Source organism: Lonchura striata, chromosome 18 (genome assembly GCF_046129695.1).
Source record: "Lonchura striata isolate bLonStr1 chromosome 18, bLonStr1.mat, whole genome shotgun sequence".
Taxonomy (NCBI): domain Eukaryota; kingdom Metazoa; phylum Chordata; class Aves; order Passeriformes; family Estrildidae; genus Lonchura; species Lonchura striata.
In genome coordinates, this window is record NC_134620.1 from 5,248,734 (window position 1) to 5,267,379 (window position 18,646).

Consider the following 18,646-nt stretch of genomic DNA (forward strand, 5'->3'; position numbering starts at 1 on the left):
TATTTCCTAATCCTCCTTTTGTTATCACTAAAAAATAAGAAAAGCAATGACTATAAATGATACTTAGCCTGGTCATGCAGGGCACCAGCTCTGCCAGATGATATAACCCGCCTTACTTACATTCCCTAGGGAAATCTCTTCCCCACTTTGCAGAGCTTGAGCTCTCAGAAATCCCTTTGCTACTCTCATACCAGGGAGGTTGAGGGGAATGAAATAAGAGCCTACAGATCATCTGTACAAGCTGCAGCACATCCCTGTACTCCTCTGGGGTCAAGCACACCTCCCCCTGAGACTGGCCCAGCCCGGGCTTGCAGAGGAGGGAAGCAGGGAAGCAGCAGGGCCAGGAATTGGCAAAGGAAAGCAGCCGGGCAAAGCAGGCACTGCTAGGAGTCCAGAGAGACAGGGATCCCCCTGTGCCATCCTGGCATCTGCTGGGATGGGGGGCATTTATCTGAGCAGCAGTTCCTGGCAGGCACAGAGCTGCTCCTTGGAGCTGCCCAAAACTTCCCCAGAGCAGCTGAGCCTGCACCCGGGGCTCGGCTTGGGAGGAGACCTGGAAACACAGAGGGAAAGTCATTAGGAGCTCTTCCATTAACACCACTCCTGCCAGGCCCAGGGAGGCTGGGGTTTTGTCACATCGCGTTGTCACCGTGACTTTGCTGTTTCCGAGCCTTGAAGAGATTCTTCCCAAAAACACAACCACCCCCTCACCCGCTTCCCTTTCCATCCCCAGCTATTTTTATTTCACTCCTTGAGATAAAGCTACATGTGTGGGGGAGGTATTTACACACACATGAGAAAGTATTGATGCACATAAAAATAACCTGATGATTTGAGAAAGACATTTCACTTCCACAGAGCTCTCTGTTCCCTGTTCCATTATAAACATAAAATGCTGGAGTTATTGAGGCTTGTGGAAGGTTCAGCATTGCTCTCAGTGTGGATGCAGAGAACATTCTCTCTGCTCATGCACAGGGTCTGCAGCTGGGGGAAACAGGCACTGGGTAAGTGCTCAAGGGGAAAAAAAGATGAGATTTTTATGTTCTTAAGAAGTTGATGGCTTGCTGTGAAGCAGATACAGCAGAGATGAATTCCTACAGAACCCTCCCATATCCCTATTTCATTCATGACACATTTCCAGATGTGTAAGTGCCTGTCTTCACATTGCTTTCCTGTTTGAAATACCTTTTTTAAGGGAACAAGGGAGGAGAAACGTAAGCACCCAGTGCCTCCAGCTACAAGCTGATGCTGCCTGCTCTGGGAGCTCAGCTGTGCCCAGGTGTGGGGCGAGGCAGCACCTGCACATCCCACGGGGTGTGCAGGGAGAGCAGCAGGTGTGTGAGCCCCTGGGCTGCTCACCTCGTGGGATGCATTTAGCCTCCACTGATCCCAAATTTGGGATCCACTGGCCAAGGCCACCCTCTGAGCAGCACATGGATTGAGGAAGGAATGAGCTCACACAGCAAGGCAGGCAGGCCCAGCCTGGCTCAGGGAAGCATCTCTGCCAAAACAAGATGCTCCTGAGCCCTGGGGCCATGCTCTCGGTGTCCCTACAAGCCACAGCATGCCAGGACATCGCTGCATCGGGGCTGCAGCAGCCAGGGAGCAGAGCTGAGCAGTACAGAACATCCCTGCTCATACAGAACATCCCTGTGCTCGGGCTGGCTGCTGCCAGCCTTGTTGTGGCTCTCTTCTGAACAGGCTGCCACACGCAGCATCCTTGGAGACAAGAGACAGCCTTGTTGCATTGACAGCGCTCCACCACATGCTATTACTGTTATTATCTGGGTTTGTGGGTATCATAGATAACACACCAGCCCCCCTCTCCAAAATAACCTTGCATTGGGAGCAATTTGGAGCAAAGATTGGGATGTTTGCTAGCATCCCACGCTGTGATAAAGGAGCAGTGCTGTGTCCTGCTGGCAGTGTGGCTGTGGCTGCACACCCTCCGCTGCGGGAGCTGAGCTGCAGGACGGCTCTCTCCAAACCACTCTGGAATTGCAGGAAGGGGTAATAGCAAAAGGCAGCGCTCCACAGAGCCTGCCCGGCCAAGGTTGTTTAAAAATACCCATTCCCAGCCCCCGTGGTTCTGCAGCTCTGCTGGGAGTCGGGAAGCCCACGCTGGCAATGAGCAGGTGCTCCTTGCAGGCTCAGCCCTTTAAAAAAGCTGCTGGGATCTTGCCCAGGGTCTTTTCTCCCAAAATCTAAGTCAAATCCCAGCTGGGAAGCGCTCTAAAAAAACACAACCACATGCCCTGGCAGTGACCTCCACTTGGTGTGAAGCACAAAGCCACTTCACCACCCGTGGGGAGCACCACCCTGCCTGCTGATGGACCCATCTGCTGGGATGAATCCGACAACGCTGGAAAGAATTTAAAAAGGAATATGTAAAAATAGCGTGCCTGCAGATGGGCTGGAGGCAAAACTGCCCCAGGGGGACCAGCCGGGATGGGGCTGGAAGCTGACCCAGCTCCTGAGCCAGCTGGGCGTGCAGGTGCTGCCCATACCGAGGCTTCCCAGGCCGCTGGTGCCCTCCAGCACAAGAAGGGATGGACAGGGAGAAGGTTTCCCGGGAATGCCAGCACTGCTCCCCTGTCATTCCCAGCACCCTCCCCCGGCAGGAGCACAACCAAGGCTGGAATATTTGCTGCTGTTGCTCACGGTGTTCCCCGAGCCCATCCCGGGGATGTGGGACCCGTCCGAGGGGACAAACCAGCCCGCACACGTTTCCTGGGCCGTGATTCACCCAGCTTAAGTAAACAGCCAGGTAAACAGGCTCGATTTACTTTCAAAACAAAAACAAGGAACCACCGAGTTCTTCCATCAGTTCCTCCTCCTTGAGTAAGGACGGTGTGTAATCCTTGGCATTTGTCCTCCGGGTGCTTCCGCGAGGTGCCAGCGCTTTAAAGCCTGGCAGCCGCTGGAGACAAAGTGACATATTTAGCTCAGGAGTGAAAATGCTGCTCGCCTGTGAATGCCAAGGAGCAGGAAAACAAAAAGCACCTGCGAGGGAAATGCCTGCTGCTGGGGAGGCTCGGAAACCTCACCTCAAAGAGGCACGGGGAGCCTGTCCCTAAGGCAGAGCAGCTCTGGGCATGGCTGGAATTAGGGGGATTTACAGCCAAATGTCTCATTGGTGCATTTGAGGGTCTCTGCGTCCTGCAGGAGGTGGCTTTGCAAGGAGAAATACAGCTCCAGACATGGCATTGCACTCCCACCACCACCCCCGAGGCCGAGCCCAGACAGCCAAGGTTTGCTTGTGGCTCCTTTGTTAGAAATGGGTTTGGGCAGCCCCTCCAGAAATTCCTGTCCTTAAAGGCACCTTCCCAGGGAGCTGTGGAGGAGCCCTGACCTGACCCTGCTGGGTTTGGGATCTCTGGGTGTTAAATGCCCTCAGATGAAGCCATTTCCCAAGCCATGTGCTGTAAGGATCTCACTGTTTGATGGCTCCTCTTATGTCATTTCAGTAGCAGGTGGTGGAAGTGGGGGGAGGAAAAAAACGATAAAATGTTTAACATCCCTTTAGCTTCGATTTATCTGAAGAGAATTCAAACAGCACAATTTCCTCCCGCCATCTGGGTTCCACTTTAAAAGATGTTTTCTCATATCATTGCAATTTCAGAAAATCTTGTTGTACATCTATGGAAATGCAAGATGCTTCCCCTAAATTGTGCATCAGCGTGAAGCTTTTTAAACCTCAACAGCAGCTATGATATATTTTGACAGCTCCCAGACGGCTCCTGAGAGAATTTCCCTGTTCCAACACTACCTGTGCAGGGGGGCTCAGCTTCGGGAGCTGCAGTCCTACAAGGCAAAGCTCTCTGCTTGGTTTTGTACCAATTTCTGATTGGTTTTGTCTTGTTTTGCTTCAGCACTGGGAAGAAGTTTCCCTTGCGGATCTCGCCTGAACACTTGGAGCTGCAGGCTCACATGTGTTCATCATGAGTATTTCCCACCCATGCACCCCGAAATAGCTTAGAAACACATTGAAGTGCTCCAAAACCTTAGAGACATCTCAAAGGTTCTGATAAACATCCTGCAAGTGGGGAGTCTGGAAGAGGAGAAAGGCTTCAGTGATGTCCCTGCTGATCTCAGCCCTTTCCTAGACACCCCAAACAACTGCAGGGAGAGCTGCTTTGAGCAGGCAGTCCCAAAAATCCAGCTCCACAGGAGAGGGAAGGCATTTTCTTCAGCACCCCACTCCCAGGGGAGATTCCCAGCCCTCAGCCAAGTGAGAAAGACACCCCAGGACTCAGATCTCAGCCTTGGCTTTGCTGAGCTCCCTGAACCTCAGTCCTACCAGGCAGCTGTGAGAGCATCCAAACTCAAACACAGATTCACAGCCAGAGGAAGTATTGGTGCTGGGATGCCCAACATGAGCTCTGACTCCAATGGTTTCAGAAGGCTGATTAATTACCTTATTTTACTGTATTATATTATAACTATATTACACTAATTAGAACTATCACAAACTAGAAAAACTCGTGACTCTCTCCTGAGAGTCCCGACACACACGTGGATCCAATTGGTCAAAGAAGCCAGACAACCATCACCAGAATCCAATCAAGTAATCACCTTGGGAGATTTTTTTACCCACATTCCACATGGGCACAACAGGGAGCGAGATAAGAATTGTTTGATTCTCTTTTCTCTGCTCCTCTCACAGCATCTCAGGAGAAATATGAGAAAGCTAAGTCTCTCTCTGTTCAGAGGGCATGTGAATACCACAAGGAAGTTCCCCAAGAATGGGTTAACACAGGCCAGGGGTGTTTGGTGTCAGTCACCTTAGAGCTTAATAATCCCATATACACAGCAAAGTACCTGTGGAGGAGTCAGTTCATCCCACAAAAACAGCAGAGTACCTCTGGAGCAGCCAGTCCATCCAGGGGACGAGGTGTCCCTGGCAGAGATGGGACAGGGGGTGACTGCCCACTCCTCCTGCACAGGGAGAGCCACAGGGCTCAAATCTGGAGTAAAACCAGGACAGGAGGGTCCAAGGAGCCCCCACCAGGGAATTACCACAGCCCTGCTCACCCCAACACACCCCCACTGCTGCCTGTGGCCCACAGCCCCAGCTGCAGCAACGGGGCAGCCCCAGGATGGAGGAGTCACTCTCCCACTCTGGGACACACAGGGAAGGAACAGACAGGCATTTGAGAACGGTAGAGATTTTGTTCTAAAGCCAGAGGGTTTGCTTATTTTTGAAGAGATTTTTTGATTTTTCCCACATGGCTCCTGCATGGCAAAGAAGGGTCCCATAAGAAAAGCTGGAGCTGATACCGAGCCAAACCCCTGCCACTGACAAGCAGAGTTTTTGTCATCAAAACCCCCCAGATTTTGGAGGGGTCTGGTAGTTCACTTAGGGCATGGACTAAACATGGGTTTGGTAAACGCAGGACCGTGTCTAAACCTGGCAAATCAAACCTGGATGGATCTAAACCATGATCCTCTCTCAGAGCAAGAAGCCCTGTCTTGAGCAATTTCTGCCATGCACAGTTCAGGGAAATCAGGGATATTTCCAATGGAGAAATGGGTTGTCCCTGTGGGACCAAAAAAGCCCACATCACACCACAAGAGCCTCATTTTCCCCAAGAACACCTTGAAACCAGGGTGCATTTTTCAGGTTTGCCCCAATGCCATCAGAAAGCAGCTCTGGGGACTCAGGTGGATGCTGGTTGTGTGGTGTTCTTCCCAAATCTGCCTCCAGCAGGATGTAGCCCCTGCAGCTTGCTGGGAGGAGTTGGAATGCTGAGCACGCCTTCCCGACGTTCACCCTGATTTTCAGAAATTGCATTAAATCAGTATTGCTGCAAATTGCCCTCTTTTTTTGGCTCCAGCTTGATGTAAAAAGGAAAACAAATGGAGTTTTAAAATGCAGCTAATCAAGGAGTTAAAGAGAGGTTAATCCTAATGGATTAATCAACTCGCAGGAGGATGGGGAGGATGCTCGGGTGAGAAGGAGCAGAGAAGCAGCCAAGCCTGGTTCCTCCTCCCAGGGGTGATGGAAAGGTTCAGGGGGAGTGTGGAGACAGTGATGATATTACTTTTTCTACCTGGCTGGATCCAGCAGAGGAATAATGTATCCTGGACTTAGGGATATCTTCCCTAAGAAAACAGAGCCCTTGATGCATCTGTCATCATCCTCTGAAGAAAAGGATGAGGAGTGTTTGATATCACCACCCTCACCTCCAGAAAGCAAGAGGTGACAAAACCCAGGACATGGAGAGGCCCTGACTGGTGTTAACCCCCCTGCAGAACTCTGGATGGGATTGGGAAAGGGGTTTTGAACAGAGCAAAGCTGTCCCAAGGCTTTCAACCACTGCCTGCACCCGCCAGGACTGCCCTGACCCTCCTGCAGGGTCCAGCCCGTGGCTCCTGCCACCAAATCCAAACATCCTCCTGCCCAAGCCATCAGCATCTGCCTCCAGCACAGCCAGGCATCCTCCATGGGACAAAGCCTCTTTCTTGGCAGCTAATTTGGCTTAGGTATAAGAAGGGCTCGAACATCATTAGTGGCAGTGACAGCAAGGAGGTTTAAAGAAAGTTATTAATGATATACACGCTGTATACAGCAGCGTAATCGCCCCCAAAAATATTAGATCCATTAAGTATCATTATCAAGGCCTGGAGCTAATCATTTAAGCTTAATGAAACCAATACATTTCTCCAGCACTGGCAGCAGTGCTCATCCCTTGGAGGAGGTGGCAGCCAGGGAAGGCTGGAGCAGTGCTGTGCCTGCAGCTTCACTGCTGCACCAGTGCCCTGCTGGCTCTGGGCTCTCTGTTCCCCAGAGCTGAGCTGTCAGCCTGTTCTTTGAAAAGTTTTGAAGTTCTTTGAAAAGTTTTCTATAGATTCTGATTTTACATATTTCTACCAGAGTTTCTCACACACTGTTCATGTAAATAATGATTGTTTTGCATTCTTCTTGGTAGGAAGAGAAAATTGATAGACTGTTAGTTTAACCAGTGTGGTTGGAGAGGTGACAATTCCACCCTCCAATCCACTGCCACTTTTAGAATTCTCAATATTTCAAAGTCAAAAATAAAACTTGCTCTTTTCCTTCTTTTACATCTTAAGTGAATGCCTGAGTTATTTTGTGTCACAGTACAATGCTGAGCCCCCTTCCAGGTGCTTTCAGCAGTGATTGACTCTCTCCAGCATTGGCCTTTTGCTTTGGCAGCTCCAAGACCTTCTGCTCACTGGTTTGGGAGGGAAAGGAGCCTGAAGGCTTTCTGATTCCATGGGCAGGAACACCTTGCACTGCCCAGGCTGCTCAGAGCCCCATCCAGCCCGACCCTGGCAGGGAGCTCATCCCACACCTTCCTCCTCTCCTTGTTTTGAGCAGCTCTGGAGACCAGAGGAGAAATGATTTGGAGCCAAGGCGGCTGCGATGATCTCACTGCTAATTATGCAGAGAAGTCATTTTGCTGTGGCTGTGGTGATGAAGTGATATGAGAGGAGCAAAACCCCACAGCCACTTAGTGCATTGCAAATTAAACTGAAATAAAACCCAAAGTGAGCAAACCCAACCCCTCGACCTCTGTGAGCCTCTGTGGGTGCTGTGTTACCCCAAACCCACTGCAATTAGGGACAGGCAGCTCAGGCTGGGACACAATTCAAAGTGCCATCAGCTTCACTTTCCTCTTTGTCCATGAGTGTTTTCCACCCTGGTCCCTGCAGCAGGATCACTGCTGCAGCAGGACTCACCATCATTTTAAAGGGGAGCTGGGGAGCACCATCCTTATTAAAACCACTCACTCACACCTCATTTTACCTTCCCACTGGAGATGATTTAGCTTGATTTATTCTAATTAGTTGTAATTTATTGTTTTAATGAGCTCTTCTGCAGGCTTTTTGTGCTTCATAACCACCCTCCTTGGCTGCTACAATGCATTTCAAGGAGGTCTTTTAATAAAGAAAGGTTTCCAAGGCTGCCTCGGATAGGGAGGTTTTTGTTGGAGTATGAAAGAATCAAAATGAAGCTGAAATTTTCCTCTCCTCCAGGATGGGTTTGCTGGGGAGCTTCTGGCTGGGAGCAGGATGCTGCACTTCAGCACTTCACCCAAATGGCAAGAGTCTCCTTAATTACCAGCAGAATTTGCAACTGGGTTCAAAGACTGACAAAAGAAAAACAAATAGGAGAAAACTCTCCTTCATCCTGCTGCAGCTCTGGAGCAGGGAATTCGGGCCTGGAAGGTGCTGCTGCCCAGAGGCAGCTGCAATTCCTTGGATAGGTCAGGGATGCTCAACACCAGGGTCACCCACACTGCCCAGCCAGGAGGGTCTGTGCTGCTGGGGGGGGCACAGGACCTCAGAGCCCACCCAGTCCCCTCCTGGGGTGGGCACAGGCAGAAGCATCCAGGACACGATGCCATGATCAGCATTGCTTCACCCACAGAGATCTCTCCTCCCCTTCCCTCTGCTGGGATGGGTGAAGCTGCAGGAATGTCTTGATCTGCTCCCAGGGGTGGCTGGGTCATCTCGTGGCTTTCCAGCCTTTAATTTGGAAGGGAGAAAAAGGCCATCTGGTCAGGTGGGTTATTTCTGTGACACTGGGTTCTTCCATTAGGAAAAAAAAGTCATTTTTTGCTTCTCTGTCCCCCACGGACATCACATGGCCAAGTATTCCCTTTGGAGCATCCAAAATAAAGCAGATGAGATTTCACTTTGCAAGTAGAGACAAAAACTTCCTGAAAGCAAAACCTCCAAAGGAGGAGAAACTCCCAAAGAGAAACATGAAAACCCCCAGATGGCTTTAGCTACAGCAGAGAAACACCTGGGTGATTACAGGATATTTTCCCTGGGAAAAGGGACTGGCTTGAACTGAAGCAGCTGAGATTTGTGTGAGAAATAGTGAGAAACCCTTGGGGAGCCAGGGATGCTCCAGAGGGCTCTGGGAAGGAAAATCTCCTGGAAATGTTACAGCAAATCCCCCGTGCAAACCCAGATGGAGTCACTGCAGCAACGGGAGCAGCTGCCAAGAGGGCCTGGAGGGCTGCACGTGTCCTGGGGGGACCAGGGGAGCTCTGCAGCCCCAGGGACTGAGCAGGAGCAGGCTGGAGGAAGTCAGGCTGAGCTCCTGCACGTGCAGAGGATCCCAGAGGGGCTGGAAAGCACAAACAACCCCATGAAACAACAAAGGGCTCTCTGTGGGCACCCCAGGACAGCACAGGGAGCAACGAGAGCCATCAAGGGCATCCCTGAGCCAGCAAGGGTGTCCCAGGCCATGGGCACGTGAGTTGGTGAGGGTGATGCTCCCCAGAGCAGGGATGGACACAGCTCTGGAGCTGCTGTGCTGCCACTCTGCCCAGCCACCCCCTGCTCCTGCCACAGGGGCTGGGCAGCTGGAAAATTAAAGTAACCCTGCTTCTTCTAGGAGAAGAGCCCAGGTCTCCGGAGGTGCCTGGTGGGTCTGGACAGCTCTGGAGCTTCTTGTGGATTATTTACCCAGCTCCACATGCTGCCAACCAAAATAAATCAATTCAGCTTTTGCTTCCATTTTAGGAAAATAAATCCTCTGGGATAGGCTGGGAGCTGGTGCCCTGCTGGGAGCCACACGCTCCCCATCCCAGCCCTGGTGGGACGCAAGCAGGACTCGGAACCCCTTGGGCCCACTGCCCCATGTCCCTGCCTTGCAGGGGGCAGGTGCTGCTCCACAGCTTCCTTGGCAGCTTGGGACAGACAGCAGGACACAGGCAGGAGGTTCACTGAGCCTCCTGCCACCGAGCTGCCTGGAGAGCTCTCCCACGCCTTGGGTGACCTTATCCTTATCTCCTCACGTCCTTCAGCCCCTCACAGCAGCCAGCTGGAGCAGCAGGTCCTCCAAGGCCAGTTTCCCATGATGTAGACCCTTATCTCATGGTGCTGAGCCCTCCCCACCAGCCCCTTCCAGCTCTGTGCTGGCAGCACTGGGAATCACCCGCTTGTGCTGTGGGAGGGATCGCCAACAATTTTTCCCAAAACAAAAAAACTGTATGGACCATCCACATTTCCCTCCAGCTGCCCAGGAGAGCTTTGCTGGGACTCCTCAGAGGGAACCTTGCAAGCTCGTGGTCCTGAGATGCATCAGGAACTGCTGGATTTCCACCTCAGCCCCGACCCCAGAATTCCTCTCCTGGAACAAGCACTCTCCTTTCTCCTGCCCCATCAGTGCCAGTTACAAATTGCCCAGCATTCAACTACTTGATCCCACCATCAGAACTGGCTTCTCAGAAAGAAGAAAAATAAAATCTTCCAAGCACCTGCTCCTGTCTCCTCCCCACGCTGTGTTGGCAGCATCAGTGCTGCTTCAAGAGCAGCATGTGAAAGGCCAGATTAGGATGGCTCCTCTGTCCCCTTCAGCAGTGAAAATCATTTGGTCTGGGATGATGTGGATATTGGTGAGTCTAATGCTGCTCCAGGAGAATAAAAGGAGCACTGTCCTCCTGGAATGACTGGGACAGGGCTGGCAGAGAGGGCTGCCCGGGCTGCCCTGTGCAGTGTGAATTGCTGATAAACACAACCCTGCCCTTTCTCCCTGGCGTGAAAGAGGTCCCAAAATGCACAGCCAGGATCTCGGCCCCTCCTGGGCTCCCTCAGGCAGCCCCAGGGTCAGACCCCCAGGATGCCCACTCCTCCCCTCCTGGAGAACGCTGCCCTCAGTCAGAGCCTGTGCCAGGCTGTCCCCTAGAGCTGGTGCTGAGCCCTGAGCCACGATGTGCTCTGGCACACCTGGCAGGCTGTGACTGCTCCAAACCCACAGGTGGGATGTCACTGCAGAGTGGCCTCTGTGCTATGGAGACTCCAAACCAACATCTCACACACGAGGGAGGCTGAGCAAACTGCTCCCAGCCCCCAGCAGCCCCAGCTCTGCTCCCCTGGAGCCCCAGGAACGCACAGATCCCACTCCCTCTCCTCAGGCACGGAGGGAAGGAAGCTGCAGAAGTGCCTCAGTGTTTCCAAACCAATTTTTGCATTTGCAGAAACACCAGTAGGGATTACTTGCTTAAAACCTCCTTTGCAGGAATAATCAAATCATACTTGAAAAGAGCCTCCGGATCTCCAGTTACAATTATTTCATTAGGATGTGATACTCCAGACTATCCAAGAGCTTGGGAAGCTGCTGTCTGCACAGGCCCAAGCACGCTGCCCATGGAAGAGGTCCTTAGTGCTAATTGCCAATGCCAACCCCAGCCATTAGGAAATTATTGCTAATGCAGCTGACAACAGCTTTTATAAGATGCTATTAAGGAATTCATCAGAAAGCAGAACCGAATAAAGCAAAAAGCTATTAAAGAAAAACAAAACTTGCCCCAAACTGCAGGATCAGCAGGAACAAGAGCAGGAGCTGTTGTGTGAGTGCAGCAGCCCCAGAGCTGAGCCTGGAGCTCCCTTTGTCCCAGCACTGGTGTTGCATCAACCTGGGGCCCTCCCCAGATGCTCCAGGATGGGAGAGTGGCTCATTCCCCCCTGGCAGCTCCCTATGGAGTCACAGCTGGTCCCCTGCACCTGCAGCCCTGCTCAGGGAACCATCCTGTGCCAGACATGGGTGCGGGGCCAGGATAGGGGTGCAGGGACATCCAGCCAGGGTGCTGGGCCTGAGTGTGTCCCCAGGTACTCCTAGGGTCCTTCTATAGAAGGGGAAAATTGAGGTTGGGTCTGGGGATATTTTTTCAAAAGTCTGATAAAAATAATTCTTTGAAGGGGTGAGGAAGAGGAAGGACAATTTGTGCTGGAGAGGTGTCACCCACAGGGCCTGACAGCTCCAAGTGGCACAAGGACACAGGGCTGGAGCTGTGACTCATGACTTTTTGGCGTTCCATGCCAGTGTCGGGATCACATTTCGGGGATTATATTTTATTCATAAAAACTGCTGTGCTCACAGCCGTGCCTGGCAGAGCCAGAGAGGCTGAGCTTGGGGCTGGCTGTGCTCTGCACCATCAGGGGGTCCCAGCTCTGCAACAGCTGCTGGAAATTAAATATAATCTGCACAACTGGGTGAGAGTGCTCAGGTTCCCCTCCACCACCTGGAACCTGGGTGCCTTCGTGGCACGCGGTGCTGAGCCAGGGTTTACAGCACGTGGTGGGTGTTGTTGGTAACCACATCCCAGATGAGCCAGAGCGGAACATGTGAGGCTGTATTTTTAACTCTGAGGTCCTGGTAACATGGAAAACTGGGTGCCTGGCCCAGGTGCTGCACAGATCGATGGAAAATTTCTTGCCTCCCATCGACAGCTCGGCTTTGCTAAGCCCAGGCACTGCAGTGGCTTAGCAAATGGGGCTCTGCCCCTAGGAGTGGCTTTAAGGCTGTGCCCAGAACCCAGCAGACACCACTCGCCATTCCTCTGGGAAGTGCTTCCCTGTGGAGCTGCAGCTGGGGAGCTGGCGTGGTGAGATGGACCTGGGGATGGGGTAAGCCCAACTTTCCCAACTCACAGCCTGTTCAGCATCCCCAAGCAGGAGGAACATTTCCAACCCTCTGAGGGGCTAAGGCCAGGATGAGCCCATGGTCCTTGCCAGGCCTGATGCCTCCCCAGCACAGTGTTAGCTGGGACTTGGAATTCCCCCATCAGTGCAGGCATCCCATGCATCTCCCTTATCCTTGCCTTCACAGGGATGACCTGTGCCAAGCCGGGAGGTGGCACATGGTGGCATTCCCCTCGACCCCACCACCCTCCCATAGCCCTGTGCCCACCCCACCGGCTCAGCCGAGACGAGCAGAGGCTAAGAACATCAACTGGGTTTTATTCCTCAGGTCTGACAAGTAAAAGCACAAATTCTCTTTGGAAATAAGGAAAAAAAAAAAAAAAACCACCAACACCAAAACCCCAAACCAACGTTCAAAGCACGCAGACCGTTTCTCAGGATGGAGGCCACGCCATCAAGCTCCGCCGCCGGACGCGTGTCCTTTGCAGAGATGTAGTTTAAAAAAAAAACAACAAAACTCGTGGAGGAGGAAAGACGCAGAGCTACGGGTTTCCATGTCAATTTTAAAGAAAAAAAACAGGCCCTTTTTTTTGCTATTGTTATAAATATCCCATCCGAGCGACTCGGAACAAACAATAACCATAAGGAGGAGCATCCTTTCTGCTTGGCCCCGTGGGCACAAAATCTCTACCGGCACCTCAGGCCACTAGAAGCCCTCGGGGACGGTGGCTGGCACCCGGTGTGAGCCCGGCTCTCAGCTGGGGTGGCGGGTGCTGCCATCCCTGCGAGCGGCACCCGTCACCCTTGCCCGAGGCTGTCAGGACGCCGCGCCGCAGGGGACCGGGAGCGGGGAAGGGGACAAGGGACGGGGGTGCCGGGGGTGGCAGCTCAGGTGCAGGTGGCCTCCTGGCTCTCGACGGGGATCTCGCTGCCGCTGCTGCCCTCGCCGTACTGCTGGTAGGGAGGGATCTGGGGCGCCTCGATGATCAGCAGCCCCTCCGGGGACAAGGAGGCGAACACCGTGATGGGATCCACCTCGTAGGGCAGCCTGCAGGGGGGCAGGAAAGAGGCGATGGGTTAGGATGCTGCACCCCCGGTTCATCCCGACCCCCGGACCCCCAGCGGGCGGGGACCCAGGCAAAGCCTCTGTTATTACTGGAGCGCCTGGGAATGTGCGGGGATATTTAGAGTGGGCTGCTGGCCGGCCTGGCCGCCGCGGGAGCTCTGTTTAATCTCGCCGGCAGATGTGTTTGACGGGATGTCAGCGCCGCTTGTGCCCGCGGAGCGGGAGTAAATCCCGGCCGCGCACAGCCCGCGTCAGCCGCCAGCCTTGCCCGTAAAAGGAGCCCGAGCGGGAGCGAGCGGTGCTCGCCCCAGCCTTCCCGTGGGAGTTCGGGATGCACAGGGCTCCTTCAGGGTGGAAAAGCAAAGCTGAGCTGCTGCCAGCTGAGGAAACCCTTCCCATGCCCTGGGCTTTGATGCTTTTCCCTGTTAACCGTGCGAGCCCCGCGGGTGGGATCTGCCCCCCACATCGGTCGGGGCTCGCCTTTGCGGTTGTTGTTGCCAAAGGGAGCCGCGGGTGAGTCAAGGCGATAGCGATCTCGCTGACATCACGGGGATGCGGGGAGCGCAGGGATGCGCTCCGGGGCTGGCGGTGCAGCCCGCCCGCCGCTCCCGGGGACGCCTCCTCCCCGCGCCCCCGGCCGCAGCCCCGGCCGTGCGGGAGACTGACAGAGCGCCTCAGAAAAGGCCTCCTCCTCCTTTCCTTCCCTTGGGAAATCGCCCTATAGCTCGGCCCGGCCGGGCACGTGCAGCAGAAGGGCAGATTTTGGGGTGGAAAATCTATGCGTGTGAGCTGGGGTGCGGGGACTGGCAGAGCTCGGCCAGGCCGACCGGTACCTACTGGATTTTCTTGGTGAAGTTCTTGGAGACGATCCCTCCTTCCACCTGCTGCTCCTCGTGCTTGCCTGCAGGGAAGGCCAACACCCCACATCAGGACCTTACCAGATTATTTTCTCCCCCAACAAACAATAACAACTAAACCAAAGAGAAAAGATCTCCAAGCAGCTGTTTCTCTGTCCTGGTGCAAATTATTTCTCTGGGGAGGGCTCAGGAAGCCTCTCCATGTGAAGAGATGCTAGACACAGCACAGCCACAATTCCAGTGGAAAACCAGGATCTCACAGGCTGCCAAGAGCTGGGGCTTAAGAAAATAAGCAAATAATGAAACTATTGTAGGTGGCAGCATCCCCCTTGACCTCACTCCCCAGGATGGGTTCCTTTCTCCCCCTCTGTCAGGCTGGGGGTCCCTGTACCTGGAGCATCAGCCAGAGGCTGCCTGGACCCCCCCCAGCCTGTAGCTTTCCCCCTGTGCTGCAGTGAGCTCCAAATAAATACTCAGGGCTGCGTTAGGTGGCAGCCCCCAGCCCCCCCGGTGATCCCAGCCCAGAGGACCAAGGCACAATGGGGAGTGCCAGGCTGATGGGACACTGAGGGCAGTCGTGAGCACCCCAAAAATGCTGGACCCCACACCCACTGCTCCCGACATTAATTCACTTTTCAGGGATGTGTTTCTGGCTGACTCAGAGCCGAGCTGGGCTGGGGGCAGTGAGCAGCTGCTCCTTTCTTCCCAGCTTCTCCCTCGGCCCCTTTAAAGGGAATCTCCCTCCGTGCCGACCTCACCCTGGCTATAATTAACCGAGCAGAGCTGGGGCCCCTCTTGGCAGCTCGCTGCAGGGTGCTGCCAGCCAGGGCAGAAAGCAGGGAGATTTACCCCAAAGGACACACGTCCTTCTCATTTTGGCAGCAAACCACCATGGCTTGTGAGCCAGATTCCCCCCCGTGACACCCAAACTGCCCCGGAGATGCCCCAAAGCCCTGCTGCAGAAGCGGGGGGTTCCGCCGCCGCCTTAAAACAAAGGCGATTTTGGCATTTTGCAGCAATTCCTTGAGCTGGCAGTGCCACCTCCGCGGTGCCTCGGCTCTCACCTGACACCTCGACGTAGCCATCCTTGGTTTTGACCGTCAGCTCCTCGGGTTTGAAGCTGTGCACGTTGACACACACCTTCCAGGGCTCGCGGGGGAAGGGCGCGGGGCTGCGGCTCTCGGGGTACCCCCCGAAGTGGGCGCCGTAGGCGGGGGCCATGGGCGGCGAGCGGCCGAGCCCGGCGCGCAGGGGGCCCGGCCAGGTGGTGGTGAGCCGGGGCCGAGCCCAGTCGGGCCAGTCCGCCGTCAGATCCCCGGGGAAGGGCGACAAGCCGAAGTCATCGTCCAGCAGACGCGAGGTCAGGCCGGGCTCCCGGAAAGGGTCGCGGAGGCTGCGCCTGCCGGGATAATGGCAGGAGAAGGGCATCTGGCTATCGGCCATGGCTTCCTTCGGAGGGGTCTGAGCGTGTCCCCGGGGCTCTCCAACGGAGCCTCAGCCTCTGTGCGGCTGCTCCTGGCTGCAAACTTCCCCCGGGAGCCTGTCCCGGAGGAGACGCATCCACCCCGGGACGGTCCCTCCTGCCCGGCACCAGGTGAAGGACGATGAGAAAATCAATTCAGGCTGAATCACCGGGAGCTGGAGCAGCGCAGGAAGGACGGAGGGAGCTCTCTGGCCGCTAGAAAACGCTTCCTGTCTGGCTGCGATCCCAGGACTGGGGAGAGGAAAATAAAACTTCTTGTCAGGAGAGAGAGAGAAAAAAAAAATAATAAACCCAAATATCCTGAGATTAAAAAGCTTCTCTCTCACTTCTCACTCTCCAGCACTTTATGTGCAACTTTCCCTGCTGCTCCTGGGTGAGAACTGCAATAAATGCCTGAGCCTGGAGCCCAGAAACTTCTCTAACCTTCCAGCCGTTGGGCGAGTACTATTTATATGGATTTCGGAGGAGGGGGGTGTGTGTTTTGCAAGTCCTGCCCTGTCAGCCGAGTATTTTGGAGAGGATGAAACAGCCGTGGAGAATTTGGGCAGTGGCAGCTGACCTCTCCTGCTGGCCCGAGGATCCCGGCTGCCACGGGGCCGTGGCGCTTCGGCAGCTGCCCCGGCCCCTGCCGCCCCCTCCTGCTGCTCTGCCCGCCCAAAATAGCCCCCAAGCTCACTCGGGGCCGGCTGCTTTCAGCGCGGTGTCACCTGTTAAAAATACCGTGGTGGGGTGAGCAGGCTGCTCCCCTCACTGTAAAGGCACGTGTCCCCACGCCACCGAGCACCGCCGTGCCGGGAAATGGGTCACTGGGGGCACCCCCAGCGCCCTGGGACCCGGGGGGGCTGTGTGGGGCTGGGGACAAATGAGCCCCTCCAGCACTGCGTCTTTGGACACCTCCACCAGCTGGGCCCGGAGGAACATCCCCTAAACTGCAGGGAGGAGAGGGACCCCCGGCAGCAGGCAGCACAGGGGCTCAGGGCGCTGCTCAGCCCCTGCCTCCTCCTCCTCCTCCTCCTGGCCCCACCGCACGGCCCGGCCCTGCCGCAATCGCGGTGCGGGCAGGGCGAGGCGTTAATCACAGCCGCGGCCGGGCCGGTAATTACAGGGCAGCGGCGGAGCGGGCTGCGAGCTGTGGGAAGGGGCGCGGCAGCAGCACCGCAGGGGCAGCTCCCAGCGAGCATCGCCCGGGACACACGGCCCCGAGCCCGGCCACAGGCGGGGGCACGGCTGGCGGGGATGGGGGTCCCCATGGAGGCGATCCACGCACGGCTCCGGTGGGCAGCGGGCTGTGCTGGACGATGGGATGTCATCAGTGAGGGTGACGTTGGCCACGGAGCCACTTCCTCATGCCGCATCCTGGCTCTGCATCATGCTCCTTCTCTCCAGCATCTGCAATTTTTCTAATGGACTCTGTGGAAGTAATTGCAGCAGGAAGGGTTTAATGCAGCACAGGGATGCAGCCGCTGGTCACTCCACGGCGTTAATCGCGGCAGCATCGCTGGGCACGGGGAGCTGCCTCCCCTTGGCTAGGGCAGGGCTGCCCCTCATGCACGGAGACACCTGGGCATCACAGGGGTCTCCTGGGGTCTGAAGGGATGCCTGGAGGTGCCCGAGAAGTGCCCGAGGAAGTTCCAGGTGCCAGCTAAGTACTCCTGGTGTGGGGAGGCAGCTGCTGGCAGAGGGACTGAGCATCCCCCTCCGTTCCCTTGTCCTACCCGGCTGCCTCTGCCTGGCTGGGGGCTCCTGGTGCCCGTGGGTGACAGTACAGCGACAGTCCTGGGGGTCACTGCCACACACAGCCTGAGCTCAGCTGGACAAGTCTCAGCTTGGCTGAGGAGCAGGTGGTCCTGCCCCACCACCCAGCTCTGCCACCCCCTTGGGCAAACAGCAGCGCACGGGGTGAGAGGGACAAGCCCCGAGGAGGTTTCAGGCAGTGCCACGATCCTGCCGTGTTTCCAGGAGCCTCATAACATCCCCCATCCCACGTTTCCCACATAGCTCCAGGCCATCCTCCCTCCCCGGCCAGGAATTCTTTCTGTCGCCTTGTTCATCCCCATTAGTCACACGTCCCCTCCTCCCGCCTGCTCTCACCCTCTCTGGGCCATCCCAATTTAGCTCCTGTTGTCATTCCAATCCTCCCGGCTGCCTCCCACCACCGAGCCACCCCACGACATCAGCTCTGGGAAACATGAAGTGCCCTTGCAGCCCCCCTTCTCCTCCGAGTGACCTGGGGATGCTGCCCCGTGTCCCCACGATCCACCTGTGCCATGCCCAGACCTTTCCTGGGTGCCCATCTGAGCCCCCCAGGGGACCATGGGGACATGGCCCAGGGCTGCTGCTCTTCTGCGGGGCTTCCAGGGTGCTGGAGAGTCCCCACTGCCCTGGTGAGGTGAGAAGGTGACAATGGCAGGGCCCTGTGGCATGGGAACTCTGTGCAGGGCTTGGAGCAGCACAGGAAGGGAAGGGCACAGCCCCGAGGAGAGCACTGGTGAGCCCGTGTGACCTCCAGGGAGGGATGGACGCATTTCTGGCTTGGACTCCCAGTGCCTGAACAGGGTGGGGGAATCCAAAGGGCCTGGCAAAGGGCAGCAGGAGCCTGGCCCAGCAGGGAAAGGAGAGCTGCCAGAAATACTAGCCCACAACTTTTTTTGCTTCAGCCAGTGCCCTGAGGAGCCAGTCCTCAGCAGCTGGGAGTGGAGGCACATGCCCTTCTCTGCAGAGCAGCTGAAACAACCCAAAATATCCCACCGCACACGCTTGTATCCAAAAGGAACATGATGCAAAGGAAATACTGTCCGAACCTTTATTGGAACCTTTTTCTAACCAGGCTAACAA

At 55.3% G+C, this 18,646-nt stretch overlaps 1 protein-coding gene across 2 annotated transcripts; it reads right to left on the reverse strand.

Moving 5' to 3' along the window:
• Positions 1 to 12,703: 12,703 nt before the first annotated feature.
• Positions 12,704 to 16,269, reverse strand: HSPB8 (heat shock protein family B (small) member 8). 2 transcript variants are annotated; one of them, XM_021549813.3, is made up of 4 exons: positions 16,138 to 16,269; positions 15,393 to 16,042; positions 14,309 to 14,372; positions 12,704 to 13,453 (listed from the first exon to the last, which is right to left on the reverse strand). In XM_021549813.3, exons 2-4 carry the CDS (start codon positions 15,769 to 15,771, stop codon positions 13,294 to 13,296), a joined length of 603 nt encoding a protein of 200 aa, XP_021405488.1. In that variant the 5' UTR covers positions 15,772 to 16,042; positions 16,138 to 16,269; the 3' UTR covers positions 12,704 to 13,293. The 2 variants fall into 2 exon arrangements, with proteins under 2 accessions (XP_021405488.1, XP_077643277.1); XM_077787151.1 differs by having other exon boundaries at positions 15,393 to 16,255.
• Between the last annotated feature and the right edge of the window lie 2,377 nt (positions 16,270 to 18,646).